The 14,582-nt window shown below is 38.3% G+C and overlaps 1 protein-coding gene and 1 long non-coding RNA gene across 2 annotated transcripts in view; one reads left to right on the forward strand and one right to left on the reverse strand.

Moving 5' to 3' along the window:
* LOC147916949 (uncharacterized) overlaps window positions 1–14,582 on the forward strand; it is a 93,617-nt gene that overhangs the window by 12,567 nt on the left and 66,468 nt on the right. The window lies entirely within an intron of this gene.
* AADAC (arylacetamide deacetylase) lies at window positions 733–11,901 on the reverse strand. The gene is made up of 5 exons (XM_004442222.3): window positions 11,764–11,901; window positions 9,056–9,278; window positions 6,870–6,939; window positions 4,011–4,182; window positions 733–1,329 (listed from the first exon to the last, which is right to left on the reverse strand). The coding sequence occupies exons 1-5, from the start codon at window positions 11,899–11,901 to the stop codon at window positions 733–735; spliced, it is 1,200 nt and encodes a 399-aa protein (XP_004442279.2).

The following is a 14,582-nucleotide window of genomic DNA, read 5'->3' on the forward strand; positions in this document are numbered from 1 at the left end:
CCATTTTATTTTGCCTTCCTCCCTGCAATCAAGCTGGACTTTTTACAGATTAAATTTTTCTGTGCTTTTTCTATCATTGGTCAGTTGTTTCCACATCTGTAGCCTCTGGCTGTTACTAGGTCATTACCTGTCCCAAAGGCCTCTTCAATCTTTACCAAACTTCAGTTTCTCTAACTTCTCTCAAAATATAAAACAGCTAGTTTCCCAGAGTACCACAGTGACTTTTAGCATTAAATAGTGTAACACTTGGTACCTGGATTCTAGAGTTGTTGCACAGAAAAAGAACAATTTACAGTGATAATAAAATGACATTGCATTGAGGCAATTACTTTTGAAGAGTTTGCACTTAAATCAGTGATTAGGAGGGTTTCAGACCCTAAGTGTACGTTGATTAAAACGTTAACATTACTTAGGTGAGCAATATGTGCTTACATTTATCCTCCTGAAATTGTAAATAGTACCCAACACACATAGAAAGAGAATATACAAGAAAATAAGATATTTTAAAAAGTAAGATTATATTTGTAAGAGGAAAAAATCTCATAGAACTAGCAGATACACAACGTGGAAAATTGGATGAAATTCTTCAGAGTAAAAAAGAAAAACAGAAAAGAATTATTATGCTATTTGTGGACCTTACAGAGACCAAGAAAGACCAATTTCTAACATCTAGATTTTCTGATGTTTTGAGATTTACTGTATTTTTAAAATATATCATTGATAAATATTTTACTATAGATTTTCACTTAGCCAACTAATATACTGATTTATCATCCTGTAACTAATTTTAGAATTCAGAAATAGAAGTGCTCCATGAAATCCATCCTCAACATGGTTATGGGTCACCCTGACTCCAGCGTTCCGAAGGCGAGTGACGTACATGATTCCATCATCTCTTAACACGTCATGTTGACAGGTGATGATGTAGGTCAGAGGTAAACCACGCAACCTGTCATCATCAGCCAACAGGGGGGCTGCTCTCACATCCAGAAAGCCTGGGTATTTTTTTGATAGCTCAGAACTATCATAAGTTGGATTGTTATAAACATGTCCTTTTATAAACCTCTCAGGGAGCAAGGAACTCCAATTAACAAACTTGAACAGATGACTTGATTCCACAGGAACATGCTGGTGGGAAAGCATGGCTTTCTCGAGTGATCTATCTGTAGTAAAATACTCGCTCCAGAACCTAGCCATGAGTGATTTTGACAGAATGGAAAAATCTGAGTTTTCTCGATACGATGGTGAATCTAAGTCAAGAGGCTGAAGGGCAGGATAAATTAAAGACTGGACCTTGAGTTTGATCTTGACATCCACATCACCTAAGAGCTGAGAAATAATTAAGATTACTTGCACAAAATATTTTCATTTTAAAACAATAAAATTAATGTAACAAAATAATCTATAGATGAATCCATAATCTCAGAAAGTATACCATCTCAACAAAATTTCAAATATCCAAAATGAGCTTTTAGAACTAGATATTCTCTAATTAAAAGGTACTTTTGACTTAAGGATAATCACCTCTCTTGTACTCCTCATTGATAATGCAAAAAGATCTAAGCAATAATTAGAAAGTTAATGCCCTACCCTGTCTGCCAAGAATGACAACCAGAAGAACTGCATAAATTTGACCTTTTTACTCTTTTATTAATGTAAGAGTTTATTAAAATGTCCTAGTACAGCAACAGGCTTTGCCATGGAAAGAAAGGATCACCTAATAGAGACTTCTGACCTGGCTTTGATGCTAGAGGGACATACTATTTTAAATGATTTGGGCAGGCTTTCTGTATGAAACATTCTATTAAAATCATGCTTTCCTATATCATGCCTAATGTGATAATATTTGTAAAGTTCATGGTCTGCAAAGAGAGGTGCACAAATACCAGAGTGGCCACAACAGCGATCCATAAGTTAGAATAAAAATTTGAAAACAGATTTTAAGTTTTGAAGACATATGTTTTAAAATGCAGTTTTATATGTTTTCCAGATGCATAATATATTATATTGTAAAAAATGTATTTAACTTCTACATAAAAATACAGATATTATTGGATGTCTCATATATTTTGCAAATCTTAGTGTTTATCCATATTGCAACTATAATGATAAAAATAGCCATTTGGACACTTTGGAGACCATTTCTAAACATCATTACAGGTTACCAGATATTTTTATTTAAATTCTGCCTCATAGCTGAGAGGAAATCTCTCTTAGAGAGATTAAGTAAACTGGCCAACATCATATCTAGAAATTACTGCATCTTAAGAAAATCCAAGTCTCCTGACGTCTAATTTAGTGTTTTTTCTGCTATATTATGAAACCTATGGCAATGATCAGAAATCCACCCTGGGAAGTTTTAAACTCCTGTTCTATATTGCGGTTGGAACAAAGTCTCACCATAATATTCTTCCCTTTTGAAAATATTGTCCAAGAAACTCTAGCGGCCAAAACATTTTTTTAGTGTAAAATAATTATAACTAACTATAATCAACAAAACAAATAAAAGCAATGTTTTTTAATTGCTTTAAATTCATAGTTCCTTTATAATTAAAGTCAACTAGTAAAACCCAGACTTCTACACCTGTAGTTCATAGGTAGCTTCCCCCTCTGGCTTCTGCTACTAAATGGGAAAACAGTTTAGATTTTATTTATTTATTTATTTTTTTGTGAGGAAGATCGGCCCTAAACTAACATCTGCCAATCCTCCTCTTTTTGCTGAGAAAGGCTGGCCCTGGGCTAACATCCATGCCCATCTTCCTCCACTTTATATGGGATGCCGCCACAGCATGGCTTGACAAGCGGTGCATCGGTGTGCGCCTGGGATCCAAACCGGCGAACCCCGGGCGGCCGCAACAGAGAGCGCGCACTTAACCACTTGCGCCACTGGGCCGGCCCCTAGATTTTAAACAATCAATAGCAGTTTTTTTTTCCTGTTCAAGGAAATAAAACCTATTTTACATATAATCTTGGATAGAAAGTGTTATCTATTATTATTATATTACTATTATTAAATGACAGATAAAAACAACTAATTTTATATAAGCAAAGAAATTTTTTGAATACTCCATATTTCTTCTTTGTAAATGGCATAGAAATTTTTGAATGTTCTGTTAAGTTTCTAAAAGTAGCATGATTATTCTGGCAATACAGGAATACTCCAATGAAGATTATTGAATCCATTTGAAACTCTAATAGGGTGGTAAGATCATTATCTGGTCTCACAAGTATATAACCTCATTCACCCCACAAGTATCACATTTTACTGACACACATGTAAGTTTAAATCAACTATGTAGAGAATTATTATTTCATTAAGAAAGGAAAGAATCTATGACAGGAGCAGAGATTCACATTTTGATATTTTAGGCATTTCTTTTCAATATTCTCTTTAATATTTCCCCCCAAATCATTATCCTTATACAGGTCTTCCTCGACTTACGATGGCATTACTTCCTGAAAAATCCATTGTAAGTTGAAAATATTAAGTTGAAAATGCATTTAACTCACCTAACCTACCCAACGTCCTACCTTAGCCTAGCCTACCAGAAATGTGCTCAAACACTTACAGTAGCCTGCAGTTGGGCAAAATCATCTAACACAAAGTCTATTTTATAATAAAGTGTTGACTATCTCATGTAATTTATCGAATACTGTACTGAAAGTGACAAGCAGAATGGTTGTCTGGGTACAGAATGGTTGTTAGTGTATTGGTTCTTTACCCTTGTGATCACTTGGCTGCTGGGAACTGTGGCTGCCACTGCCCACATCACAAGAGAATATGGTACCGCATGGTCGCTAGCCCAGAAAAGGATCAAAATTCAAAATTCGCGGTATGGTTTCTGCTGTATGCATACCGCTTTCGCACCATCATAAAGTCTAAAAATCGTTAAGTCGAATAATCATAAGTTGGGGACCATCTGTATTTGCATTTACATTTTAATATATGTATGTACTGTTTATAAGTAGACTATCTGAAAAAAAAAACATAGAAACGACGAGCATCATACCTGTTGCGTTACTGCTGCAGCTAAATTGCCTCCTGCGCTATCTCCAGAAACACCAACTCGCTGAGGATTCACGCCATATTTTGCAAGAACTTTTTCGTGTAAAAACCACCGTAAGGCATTATATACATCTTCAAATTGAGTTGGGAAATGATACTTAGGGGCTAATCTGTAGCTGTGGAGAGAAAACATGCTTTTCATGTCACTTATATTTTTACTTTTTATGAAAGCATAATATACACGCCAGAAGGGCACGTATCTTAAGTGTACAACTTCAGTTTCCAAACTGAACACAGCCATATAGTCAAAACCTGGACTATGAAATAGAGCATCGCCAGCACCCCAGAGCCCTCCCTTAACCTCTCTTCCATTCAATCTCCCCAACCCCTGAAGTATCTGCTAACCTGACACACGGCATAGAGTAATTTGCCTGGTTTTGCCCTTTCGATCAGTGGAATCATATAGCATGTACTCCCATGTATCTGGCTTCCATTTTTCACTATTATGCTTTTGAGCCCTGTCCCCTTTGCTGTGTGCTTCCATCTTCCCGTAGGGTACTCTATCGTGTGACTATGTCACAATTCACTTATCCGTTAAAATGTTGACGGGCATTTGAGTTGTTTGCACTCTCGGGCTTTCACAAACAGTGGTGCTATGAACATTCTAGTACATGTTTTTCGATGAACATGTGTATGTATTTCTGTTGATATATACCTGTAAGTGTTATTGATGGTCACAGAGTTATGCATATATGCTTAGCTTTACTTAATATTGGCAAAGAGTTTTGCAAAGTGGTTGTACCGAGTTATTCTTGAGCCAGAAGTTTATGAAAGCGCCCATTAACACATATTCTCACAAATGCTTGTTATTTTATGTCTTTTTAATTTAGCTAGAATATTGGGTGTATAGACGTATGTCCTTATCATTTTACTTTGTACTTTCCTGATGTACACTAACTTTTCATGTGTTTATTGGTGACTTGGATATCTTTTTCTGTACGTTGTCTCTTTGAGCTTTCCCCCTATACTTCTATTAACTGGTAGATGTTCATATATTTTGGATTAAAAAGTACATATATATATACACACATATTTTTTTTTCTTAATTTTAACATAACCACTTCGTTGAGATATAATTCACACACCATAAAACTCACCCATTTAAAGCAATTCAATGATTCTCGGTGTATTTAGAGAGAGCATCATCACAACCATCATCATGATCAACTTTAGAACATATTTATTGCCCCATATAACCCCTGTATCCATTAGTATTCACTTCTCATTTCCCTTCACCCCCCACCTCCAGTCCTAGGCAACCACTAAGCTACTTTCTGTCTCTGTAGATTTGCCTACTCTCGACATTTCATATAAATGGAATCAGATGATATATGGCCTTTTGTGACTGGCTTTTCACTTAGCATACTAATCTCAAGGTTTATGTGTGTTATAGCATTCCTTTTTATTGACAATTAGTATTCATTGTTCAATTGTATGGATATACTACATTTTATTTATCCATTCATCAGTCAGTGGACATCAGGTTGTTTCCGCTTCTGGGGTTTTATGAATAACGCTACTATGTATGTACAAGTTTTTGTAGATGTTTGTGTTTATTTCCCTTGCATATGTATCTAGGAGCAGAAATGCTGGGTCATATGCTAACTGTGTGTTTAACCTTATGAGGAACTGCCAAAATGTTTTCTAAAGTGGTTGTACTTTTTACATTCCCACCAGCAGTATGGAGGGTTCCAATTTCTCCATTTCCTTGCTAACACTTATTATCTATTTGTTTTATTATAGTCATCCTAGTGGGTATGAAATGGTATCTCATTGTGGTTTTGATTTGCATTTATCTGATGGCCAACAATGTTGAGTATCTTTTCATGTGCTTATTCGCCATTTTAATTTTAGAGTTAAAATTAACTAATTTTTATAGTGTCATTTATCTTTAATATAAATAAAAGAAGTATATTCAAAGGCAAGGCTTGTGTTTGCATAAAAATTTAAAAGCATATTTTATTTTTAAGTATGTGTGACTTTTTAGTAAGTTAATGACTCAAACATAGGTGTATGTCTTACAGTGTCATTTGACTTGCTGTCTTGAAGAAAATCATCTTTAAAAATAAAGTTGGAATACAAAACTTAGCATAAGCTTGGATTTTTAAAATTTTTATTCAACTTAATGAGTTCCCTTGATAAATGGCCATGACTATTAATTCTTAACTTTTCCTTCATTTTCTGAAGTTTAAGTTTCAATACGTGTATGTGGCTCTGACATAGTCTACCTGGCAATTCACCCCTGATTTTACTCTCCCTGAGTGTTTTTTTCAAATGTGGATTATTGGTCTAACATGCTATTTTACACTAACTCATTGGCTTGGTTTGTTTAATTTTGTAATACATTTTAATTGTTTGGGCTCATCAAGTGTTAGGCACTGGGCTGAGTCCATTTCAACGTTACCACTTTGTCTTCACAATGACCACATAAGCAGGAATTATTTATGACGCACTTTTATAGATGATTCTCTGACACCAAGGCATTCATCCTAAAGATTGTCAGCTAAACATTGAGAAGAAATCCAGTCCAAGTAGTTATGTCCATGGATAATACAGCGAAAATTTATGTGGAAGAAAAAAAACTTTACTTTTTGCTCTTCCTTCCTGCCTGAAAAACACAAACACACACATATACACATATTTTTTTTCTTGACTCTGATCCGATAGTTTAGCCTTCATTTTCTATCACCTACTTAACCTTATCTGAGAAAAATTGATTTTTGGCATAATCACGCATCAGCCAACACAGTTGCGTGCATGTTGGTGAGGCAACGGTTCTGAAAACAAGCAGCACGCTTCTTACTCGGTTGATATGACAACAGCATCAAGTCTGTCCGCTGTCCATCTTGACAGTAGGTCATAATTTTGTAAAGCTGAAATAAAACGAAAAAAATCAGGACATTAGTAAGAATGGACAAATGAAGACAGGATGTTTCCTCCACAAAAATTCTGTTGTGCTTGGTTTATATTCTGAGAGTTCTCCAACGGGTCCAAACTGAAATACCAGGGAGACAAATTTAATGCTGGACTTATCCATAGGAAACTGCCCACCCACAACTCAGTAGAACTTGAGTTTCACACTGAACCTACTAATTGCTCTTCGTCTCTTTATCTTTTGTCCTGCAAATTTTGTCTTTGCCTAGCTTCACTCTCTGGAAGACTAAGCCCATCTCCCCTACTGGAAGAGATATTGATTTGGCTCTGTTAGGTGATGGGTATTTAAGACAAAAAGACAACTCACTGACTTGACCAATGTGCTGTTAGACAAGTGAGCCAAGGAGATATAAACAGAATCGTGGTAACATAAAAGGACCCCCTAAATCTGCATGGACCATAGAAAAACATCTGAAAATAAGGGGGTTAGAACTACGCTCCCTTAAAACGCGGAGCTGGAACTCCCTCACTTACAGCTTGCGTCTACACCATTACCCTAAAGACGTATCTAGCCGAGACCTGTCTTTGCCTCTTTTTCTCCCGTCCAGGAGGAAGACTGACGCTCTTCTTATCTGCCTCCAATCCTCCTATCCACATCCAAGGCTTACCAATGCTCTGAATCTCCTTCCCTCTTATCTCTTCTGGATGTTCCTCATTTCTCAACACTTCCAGACCATTTATTCTAACACATTTCTATTTAGTGCCTTCATTTCCTTCAGTCTACCAACTTGTTCATGTCTTTCCACATAAAAAAATAAAATAAAATGCTCTTACTTAACTCTCTTTACAATCTACCATTCTCTTGCTTATTCCTTTCACAACTAAGTCCCTTTAAGGCCAGCAATCATTCTTATCATTTCCTTTCCTCTCACTTTTTGCTTGTTGCAATTGTTTCTCTGTGAATATTCCATCAAATCTGTCCTTAACAATATTGTGAAAAGTTCAACATTCAAAAGACGTACTTCCTTCCTTACTTGGCATCTCTATACCATTCAATACTTTTTATTAATCTTTCTTTCTTGAGACCCTCACCTCTTTTGGCTTTCTTTTCATTTTTTTACCTTTTTGGCCACTTCTCAGTGTTTGGCTGGTTGCTTATTCTTTCACCCAACAATACGTCTCTGTTCCTCAGGGATCTACCCTCACCCTCCTAGTCCTCCCTTCATAAGCAAGACAATCATCTTAGATTCCCTCTCTTTTTCCTCTTCTCTCCTTCCCTCCTAACTTCCCACATCAATTGAAAATTTTGCTTAATTTCAAGCCTGTAACATTTCTTGTTTGGACAAATTTATTCTTCCTCTCTGGAACTCAGAGCTCTTAATTAGACCCAATCTAATCTCCATTCCCTTAGGTGATCTCTAGCCCACTCATCTGAGGCAAGCAGATGAGTATCAAGCACTCTGGAACTCAGGAGGGTGAGGTGATTTTCTCAAAGTCACACAACTGGGACCTTCACCCCAGTGCTTCCACTTCTGAATAGGGTCCTCTTTCTACTGTAATTCCATTCGTCAAGAAATTTGCAACCCCCACACTCAATCTTGATCACTTTGGTCTATTATTTGCTAAATTTATCACTTTGTAATGCACTGAATGATTTTTTTATTTGTTGACTGATTTTGAAACTGTCTCTATTAGAATGTAAGCCCCAAGAAGCAGGGAGTCTTGTCTGTTCAAAGAGACAGATCCAGAGCTCCTAGAATGTTGCCAGGGATGTAGCAAATATGTGAGTAAATGGGTTAACACGTTAGCTGGTCCTCTAATATCAGAGGGAGAAAGACAGAAATATCAAAGGACATTCTCTTAGAGTCATTGTAACAAACATGAAAACATTTGACTTCTCAATTCCACCTGGGTTGACAAGAAAAGCATATGTGAAAGAGAATGATTTGAAGCTTCAAGGAAGAGTAAAACAGCCAGGAGAACAAAGCAAGAGAAGACTAAAGAGATTGCAGCGTCCTAGCAGGAGGGCGTTGTATACCTATTGGAGACATTATTTTCTAATAAAATGTTTGCAAACCATCACAGTGACAGAGATTTTTCAAAGCATTCACTTACCAGCACTTCCCAAACACCAGCCACCACCATGGATGTAAAACATGCCCCTCCTCAGTGCTTCTGACTTCCTCTTTGGCACATATACACGGACGGGAACGTCATTGAATGTTGTCTCAGTCACAGTGACATTTTCATCTGAGGTTGGTGGAACTTCACTAAAACTCATACCAATCATCATGGAATCTATAAAATGGTTAAGTCCCAGCAGCTCAACAAATGTAGCCTGAAAGTGAAATTCACACCCATCTTAGAATTCAAGTTCCAAATGTCAAAGAGATCTATGAAGCAGTGCACATTATCTTTTAATAAGCTCAAATGAAATGAATCAAATTCTTGTGCAGGAACCCTCTCTGGTCCTTTTAGGAGAACCAGAAGTCAGAGGTTGTGCCTACAGTGGTTGTTAAAAAGGAGGTTGAGCACTCAGTTAGTCCTTGTTCCACAAAATACGTCAGGTTCTATACTGAGCTTCAGGGTTACACAGAGGAACGCGAGAAAGGCTCTTCTCGAGAACCTCAGAGGTAAGTGGGAAAGACAGATAAGTAACCTGTTAAAAAACAACGTAAATGCTTCCACAGAGCTCTGCACACGATACTTTGGGAGCAGACAGCAGGTGACTGCAAAAGCTACCTAGGAGTAGCCAATGGAGAGGAGTTTTCAAACAGAAAGTACAATTTTACCTGAGTCTTAAAAATAACACCTTTTCTTAAGAATTTGGCAAAACAAAGAAAGAAAGAAAAAAACCTTTCCAGGCAGGGGAACTGGTTTAGCTTGGAGATGGGGAGGCTCTTATGAATGCAGTGATATACGGCTATAAATCTGGGTCACTTTGGGAGTGAAGCAATGGGTGGGAGAAAAAGGGAGGGCCAGCCTGCCTCCTGCGTCCTATCCTTTCACTCTAGGACAAGTCAGTGGCTAAGCCCTTTATGTGTATTCATCTTAATAATATCAATGACTGGCCTACACACAAGGTAGGCAATATAGCATATTCAGAGATGAGGAAAATGAGTGCAGGAAAGTTAAACGAGTAGTTCAAAGTCACACAGCTGGTGAGTGATATTTACCAGGGTCGAAATCCAGTAGTTTGACTCTTGATTTAATGTTCATAGCATAATAAATAAATGTGTGAATAGCTATTCAAAGGTGCCAGACATGTGAGGGAAGCCCGACAAACCGATCAGGAAAAACAAGGTAAATGAAGAGACTAGTTGACCACCAAAAAGCAGACAAACAAACAAACAAGCAAAAAAGGTAATTCAGAAATGAGCAAAGACATTGAAACAATTTTAAAAATGTGCATCCTTTGAGAGCTCTAAAAATATATTACATTCATAAATTGTGGACAGGCTGCAAAAAAAGGCTACCGGAGAAGAAGAAAAACTCAAAAAGATAGCAATATGATTGTTTAAATGAATTTTTAAAAAGTAATTATAGCAGGACTCAGAGACAGTAATGAAGACCCTCTCACAAATTGTGGAGCCAAGAAAGAAAATATGAGAAAAACGACTGTACTGCTTCTTGCAAATTGCCAATAGCTCTACTCTGCACATAGAACTAAATCTAACCCTGCTGCCCTTGCCCACAGAGCCCGCACGACGTGACATCCCAGCTCCCCTGACTAAATGACAACTTTCCCATCAACCCCAGAGTCTCACGTGACTTCTTGAACTTGTCGCTACTCTGCAACCGGGACTTGTGCACTTGTTGCTGACTTTGCTGGAACACTCTTTCCCAACGCTTAGGGTCGCTGGTTCCTTTTCATCATTCTGTTCTCTAAGCAAGTGTTTCCTCTCCAGAGGGGCTTTCTGACCATACAGCCCCACCCCTGTCGTTTGCCCAAATGACTCTCTTTTCCTCTTGCTTGACTCCTTCAAGGCATTTCTCATGATCATAAATTATTCATTCATTTGATTCTAATTTGTTATTTTTCTCCACTGCTAGAATGGGAGATCTGTGGGGGCAGACTCCTTGTTTGCCCAATAGGACTTGGGTCGTTGTATGTGAGAAATAAAAGATCAATCTATAGAAAGAGGTTTTTTAAAAAATGAAGGGACTACAATAATCAAAGAAGTAATGTGAAACATCCCCAAGAAGCCACAGGGACCCGCACCTTTCTTACAGGTCAGCACAAGAGCCACTCAGGCAGGCAGCCAGATGCCATGACACCACAGGGTCCCCCCCTTCCATTTCTGCGTGTCATGACTCTCATGGTTACCACTGGGCACCTGCACACCTGACTGCTTACAGGGTATTTCCTAAGGAACTTACATGCCCTTAGTCTAGACTCTGGATCCCAAAATGATGGCAGAAAAGTCTAGAACTAGCAGAGCACTACAGATTCAGATGATCTCTTGTTGACAATATTACAGACCAAAGAACATCTAAGACAAGAATTTCAAACAACCGCCACTCTCACGACATTAAAGCTCCCGAAACAAAGAGTTTTTCAGTAAAAGCTACTCGAATGCCTCGTTGCTTGTTTTTCTAGATATTTTTTAACATGGTTCTGATGTATAAACTAGAAAGCAAGCAAACAAACAAGAAAGCGATGTTTCTGAAGAATCAATAGACAAAGAATGAAGCATTTATTTTTAAAAGGTGAATCAATCAATCAATCAAAAAAACAAATTAAAAAAAAAATCCTGAAAAACTTACTTTTCCAGATCAAATGGTTGCATATGCACAACTAATTAATAAAATCCCAAACTTACCAAATGTACTATAGTTTTCAGATGTGTGTTCAACCACATCAGCCTCCATGGCTCCTCAATATTCTCTGGGAGAGGCGTGTAAACATAATATGCTAAGAGGACCCCCAGGATCAGAAGGTACAGTGATTTTCTTCCCATGATGTAGCTCCTCTGCCCCTCTGTCTTCAGAAACACAGAGAGTGAACTTACTTGATATGCCAGAATAGTAGACTTAGTTTCAGTTCCACCCAGAGGCTTTATCTTACTTGTTGAATATAGAGTCAGTCACTTCGTTTTGGGGTTGGCATAATAAAGTTTACATTTCATTGGCTATCCATAAATAATCACATTGAGTATGAGCTCAAGGTTCAACAAGTCATAGAGACTCCAATAAGTTCTGCCAGCTACCACACTCTTATTTGTATTCCAGTAAACAAACAGGGATTGAGCAATAACTTGGGAAAAAAATCTTTTAATGCTAATAAAATAGTCCGTATTAAATATTAAATATACATGATGTAGGATCTTTGTTCTAAAGTAAGTTATCATAGAACAGGAGAAAACAGATGGACGTATTTTTAAAATGAGAGTGTAGGAAACAAGATCCCTCCCCTACAGAATTTACAAGATCTTGCAGGAAAGAAAAATATTAGCAATTAAGTCTGATCACTTTTTGAGAGGGGAGTTATAGAAATAATGACGATGATAATGATAACAGTAGTAGCAAGCTTTTATTAATCATTTACTCTGTGATCCAGGCCCTATGCTAACTGATGTACACATGTAATCTATGTCAGTTCAAACAATAAACATATGAGACCAGTATTATTGTTTTCCCATCAATGAGCAGAATGAGTTTTCAGAAGGTTAAATAACTTGGCCAAGGTCAGGTAACTTTAAGTATTGGAGCCAGAAAAATCCAAGTGCCTAAAAAAGTATGCAGAAAACTGTTACTGAACAGAAACACAGGTTTGTTTATCTGTCTCACAGTAGGGCTAATAACTGAAATGTCAGGCTTGCGGCAAGGAAAGAACGTTTGTTATTATCGAAAGGCAGCCAGATGAGGAGATGGGAGTTACCTCCCAAAGGAAAAAAGGTAGGGGTTCTTACCTAGGGTTTTAGGTAGGGAAGGGAGAGCATGTGCTGGGGTTTAGGTAGGGGAAAGGGGAGCACGTGCTGGGGTTTAGGTAGGGAGGGGAGCGTGTGCTGGAGTTTAGGTAGGGGAGGGGAGCGTGTGCTAGGGTTTAGGTAGGGGAGGGGAGTGTGCGCTGGAGTTTAGGTAGGGGAGGGTGGCATGTGCTGGGGTTTAGGTAGGGGAGGGTGGCATGTGCTAGGCTTTCAGGTAGGGGAGGGTGGCATGTGCTGGGGGTTTAGGTAGGGGAGGGTGGCATGTGCTGGGGTTTCAGGTAGGGAGGGTGGCATGTGCTGGGGTTTCAGGTAGGGAGGGTGGCATGTGCTGGGGTTTCGGGTAGGGGTGGGGGGCTTGTGCTGGGGGTTTGGGTAGGGGAGGGTGGCATGTGCTGGGGTTTCAGGTAGGGAGGGTGGCATGTGCTGGGGTTTAGGTAGGGAGGGTGGCATGTGCTGGGGTTTAGGTAGGGAGGGGGCATGTGCTGGAGTTTAGGTAGGGAAGGTGGCATGTGCTGGGGGTTTAGGTAGGGAGGGGGGCATGTGCTGGGGTTTAGGTAGGGGAGGGGAGTGTGTGCTGGGGTTTAGGTAGTGGAGGGGAGCGTGTGCTGGGGTTTAGGTGCCGGGGGCCTGTGCCGGGGTTTAGGTAAGGGAGGAGAAGCGTGTGCTGGGGTTTAGGTAGGGGAGGGGAGCGTGTGGCCTTGCTGGTTTCGCCTTCCCACCAGCCTGTGTGTGGCCTTGAAGACTGAATTTCTTTTCCCTTGACTGTTCTGGACTTTTCCGGTTAGTTTTCATCTTCAGCCTGCACTTGGCCTGGAAGACTGAATCTTGATGTCTGGACCATGACTTCCTGAGAAAGACAGCTCGCTCATGTGCTAAGGAGGGACAGAAGGACCTGGTTAGTTTTGAACAACATTTGATTATGCTGAATGTGTACACAGTTGCCGGTAGCAAAGCTTATCTCAAAGTTTTTTGCTCTAGGGAAGATTTTTTAACTTCGTGCTTGGTTTCAAAACTTTCTAACCAAACTTTTTTTCCCCCAGATCTAGTATATATACATTTAAGAATATTTGGAAAAACAAAAAGAAAATAATAATAAATCACACTCTACATTACTGAGATCACCGCTGTTGACACTTTGGTGTACCTCCTGTTCTTTCTTTCTTTTTATACACACATGGTTTTTCTGACTGAGACCTGGACATAACCATTTCTTCAAGGAGTTCTGGTTTCCTTTAGTGGGGAATGAAAGTAGAGAAAAAAAAAAAATTGGTGCTAGAAATACTCATTGATACTAGGCCATTTTAGCCTACAGAGCTAGAAAATATAGGTTTAAAAAGATATGTGAGTTTATAATTATTTTAAATTTAACACTACAAGATTGTTCCTTAATTTATTTATTTTTATAATTGCATAAAGTTTTCCAAGTAAGCATTTTATATTACTAAAATTTTATGTGCTATTGCTGTAAGATTAGAAAACCGATACGCAAAAAGGAAAATAAAAAATCTTTAAAAGCGCTCCATGGAGTATATTGTTTTTAAGCAGCATACTGAAAAAAACAGTTAAATTTGATGGGTACTTTTTATACTTTCCTTGCCTTCATTTGGGTGTAGAAGCAATATAATAACAATATTAAAGTAGATTTTAAAAATTAATGCAACAAACCAGTGGTCACCCAGGAGCCTGACTCAAAGACATTTCTGCTTGTGCGC

The sequence above is a fragment of the Ceratotherium simum genome, chromosome 5, assembly GCF_057802395.1.
Source record: "Ceratotherium simum simum isolate JZ-2026a chromosome 5, ASM5780239v1, whole genome shotgun sequence".
NCBI classification, from domain to species: Eukaryota; Metazoa; Chordata; class Mammalia; order Perissodactyla; family Rhinocerotidae; genus Ceratotherium; species Ceratotherium simum.

Coding starts and splice junctions, on each gene's coding strand:
- AADAC (XM_004442222.3), bottom strand. CDS start 11,901: ATGGGAAGAAAATCACTGTACCTTCTGATCCTGGGGGTCCTCTTAGCA. Junction 6,940..9,055: donor CTGGTGTTTGGGAAGTGCTG/GTAAGTGAATGC, acceptor GTTTTATTTCAG/CTTTACAAAATTATGACCTA. Junction 4,183..6,869: donor GCTGTTGTCATATCAACCGA/GTAAGAAGCGTG, acceptor TTCTCTCCACAG/CTACAGATTAGCCCCTAAGT.